Source organism: Solanum pennellii, chromosome 1 (assembly GCF_001406875.1).
Source record: "Solanum pennellii chromosome 1, SPENNV200".
Taxonomy (NCBI): domain Eukaryota; kingdom Viridiplantae; phylum Streptophyta; class Magnoliopsida; order Solanales; family Solanaceae; genus Solanum; species Solanum pennellii.
This window is the reverse complement of record NC_028637.1, coordinates 86,825,604-86,828,298: the sequence shown is the minus strand read 5'-3', so window position 1 is coordinate 86,828,298 and position 2,695 is coordinate 86,825,604. Positions and strand designations below refer to the sequence as shown.

At 31.1% G+C, this 2,695-nt stretch overlaps 1 protein-coding gene across 1 annotated transcript; it reads right to left on the bottom strand.

The window, feature by feature from the left end:
- Nucleotides 1–208: 208 nt before the first annotated feature.
- Nucleotides 209–1,780, bottom strand: LOC107028397 (peroxidase 24-like). Its single transcript, XM_015229456.2, has 4 exons — nt 1,489–1,780; nt 1,200–1,391; nt 928–1,093; nt 209–820 (listed from the first exon to the last, which is right to left on the bottom strand). Exons 1-4 carry the CDS (start codon nt 1,708–1,710, stop codon nt 414–416), a joined length of 987 nt encoding a protein of 328 aa, XP_015084942.1. The 5' UTR covers nt 1,711–1,780; the 3' UTR covers nt 209–413.
- Nucleotides 1,781–2,695: the final 915 nt, after the last annotated feature.

Sequence of the window (2,695 nt, the reverse complement as noted above, 5' to 3'; positions counted from 1 at the left end):
AATTTGCAATGAATTTTTTTTAGTAAGATTTTATTTAGACATGTTATTTGTTAATAAACATTCAATGAGAAGTGTTATAAATAAATTGTATCGTAAATGTTCGTACAACATTTTCTCAATAAGCTTGCAATCAAGCAAAATAAATAAGTTTCTTCAAACTTGCAGTTAAGTTGGACTTTGAAATTTGTAGATGATCATTAAACAATACTTTCAAAGAGTTGAACACATATAAATTTATTGCCACAATTTTCTTGTTCAAACAATAACAACACAAATTTGTAAACCTAATTTGTTACACCACATAAACAATTACTATAACATAATAAATAAAAGAGATCATATAAGTCGTACACTTTTTTGTGACAACGTACATATGATATAATCATAGTTTTCTTTTTTTTTTTTTACTAGAATTAGTTTTTAACGCGACAATTCTTCCTGATTTCTCCAGCATTTCCTGTAAGAAGTTGAATGGCTCCCATTTTCTGCATGGATTTTGCAAACTCAACAAAGAAAGTCTTGTCTTTTTGTAATTTCTTGATGACAATTACTGAATCTTTGTCATTGAGAAGTGCTGCATCTGATTGGAACAACCCTTTGTTTTGATTAATAAGAATGTTGAAATAATTGCTATCAAAAGAAGTTGAACTCAAAGGGTCCATTTCCACAGTAGTATTTGGATTGGCTGGATTTGGGCACAATTTCTTCAATGATTCAGCATAAGTAGCATTAAGACTTGGATCCATATCACCTTTGCCAGTGAAATTGAAGAGTCTCCTTGAGAATGCTCCACAATGAGACACACCAATTGTGTGAGCACCTACATATACACATCAAGTATATTATTACAACGTGCGTATACACTGACAGTATAAATTGATTTATCATGTTGTTCGCTTTGTAAGATACATATAATATTTTTTATACCTGATAACGCAACGAGATCATCGACATTTAGGCCTTTGTTTGAAAAGATTTGTTTAAGGGTTGCAAAATCTGAGAATGGTGAAGGTAAGTTTCCATTCACATCACTAGCAAGGGAAATATTCCCATCTTTTCTTCCGGTGTCCACTTCCCACATTGAAGTCTTAAACTACGCGCATGCATGCAAAGACTTAATTATATATAGAAGAGAATTTTTTTATATATATATATATTGTATAAATTAAGTTCTTGAATCTGCTTATTATATAACTTACCGGAAAAGAAACAGCATCACGAGCAGATAAAGCTAAAATATCAGCACAAGAAACAATGCCAGGACATTTAGCCTCAACTTGTTTCTTGATATCATCAATCACCTCGAAACCAGCCAAAGAGAGATTTGGCCTAGCCTCCTTCTCTGAATCAACTGTTCCCACTTTGTCTAGCAATATGGATGCATCACACCCCTACAAATTTGCACAATGTCAGTGTACATAACTTAAATAATCCTATTATGAAAATAACGTACATATGCATGGTAGTAATATTCTAATTGGTACGTACCCTAACAAAACAATCATGATAGTGAACTCGAAGTAATTTAGCACCCAAGGTAGCATCATTTTTAGCTTTGCTCCAAGTGATATCTCTAATAAGTTGTTCAGCATTTGGACAACGAGTACTCTTATAGAAGTTCTTGCGTGGTACCTTAGCTGCACCCCCAGTAACTCCACCAAGAACAAGACATAGAAAAACAAGACAAGTTAGTACTAATTGACTTCTCATTTTGTCTTAATTCTTAGCTAGGAATTAAGTGAAGGACTTAAGCCTAATTAGAATGATTAATTAAGATGATGAAGAAGCCTCAATAAGACTTTCCTTTTATAGGCAAAGACACAAGGTGTGATACCTAGTGGGAAGACATATAAAAATAGTTGTTCACTTAAAATTGGCCTTAGTTTGTGGGTCGTATCGATCAAGTTTATCTTCTCAAAAGTCTCATAAAATATACACTAGTACTTTTTATTATTATTATCATCAAAGGAACAATTTTATACATGGATGACAAAAAAGTTTACTTAGTCTCATTTATTTTCATTAAGATATAAGACGTTTGAATTTAAATAGACATTTGAATATTAAGATATAGAAGTATGAATTTCAATATTAAGATGTTGCATGAAGATTTGAATATTAAATGATTTAAGCTGTTTTTTTTTTTCAAAATTTGAATGTATAAATTTGTCATTGTTTAAAAAATAATAAATATAAAATGCAAATAAAATACTAAGTTGATCTAATATCATATCAATAAAATATTTTAAAAAATTATATGACAGTTGATGATGGTGATGGCTTATTGTGGTGATTGTGTGTGTCAATTTGAGATGATGTTGGTTTTGTGTAGTATCTTATGCTATAATGGTTGACAGTAAATAATTGTCGATGTTGGTGGTGGTAATTGTAATTAATAGTAAAATAATATTGATGGCTAATGGTGGTGGTGAATGTTGATGGCGGTTATCGTATATAATGTTGACTAATGGTGTAATTATTGATAGTGATTAGTTGATGTAATAATGGTTGGTAATAGTGGTGATGATTGCAAGTAATGACGATTGATCTTGGTGATTTGGCGATAGTGATGGTTGTAATTGGGATGATGATCGTGGTGGTAATAATCATGGCTAAAATGATGGTTGGTGAGGGTGGATTAAAATAGATAGAGTAACAGTAAACTGTCATAATTTGTAGAAATTCATAAATAAGC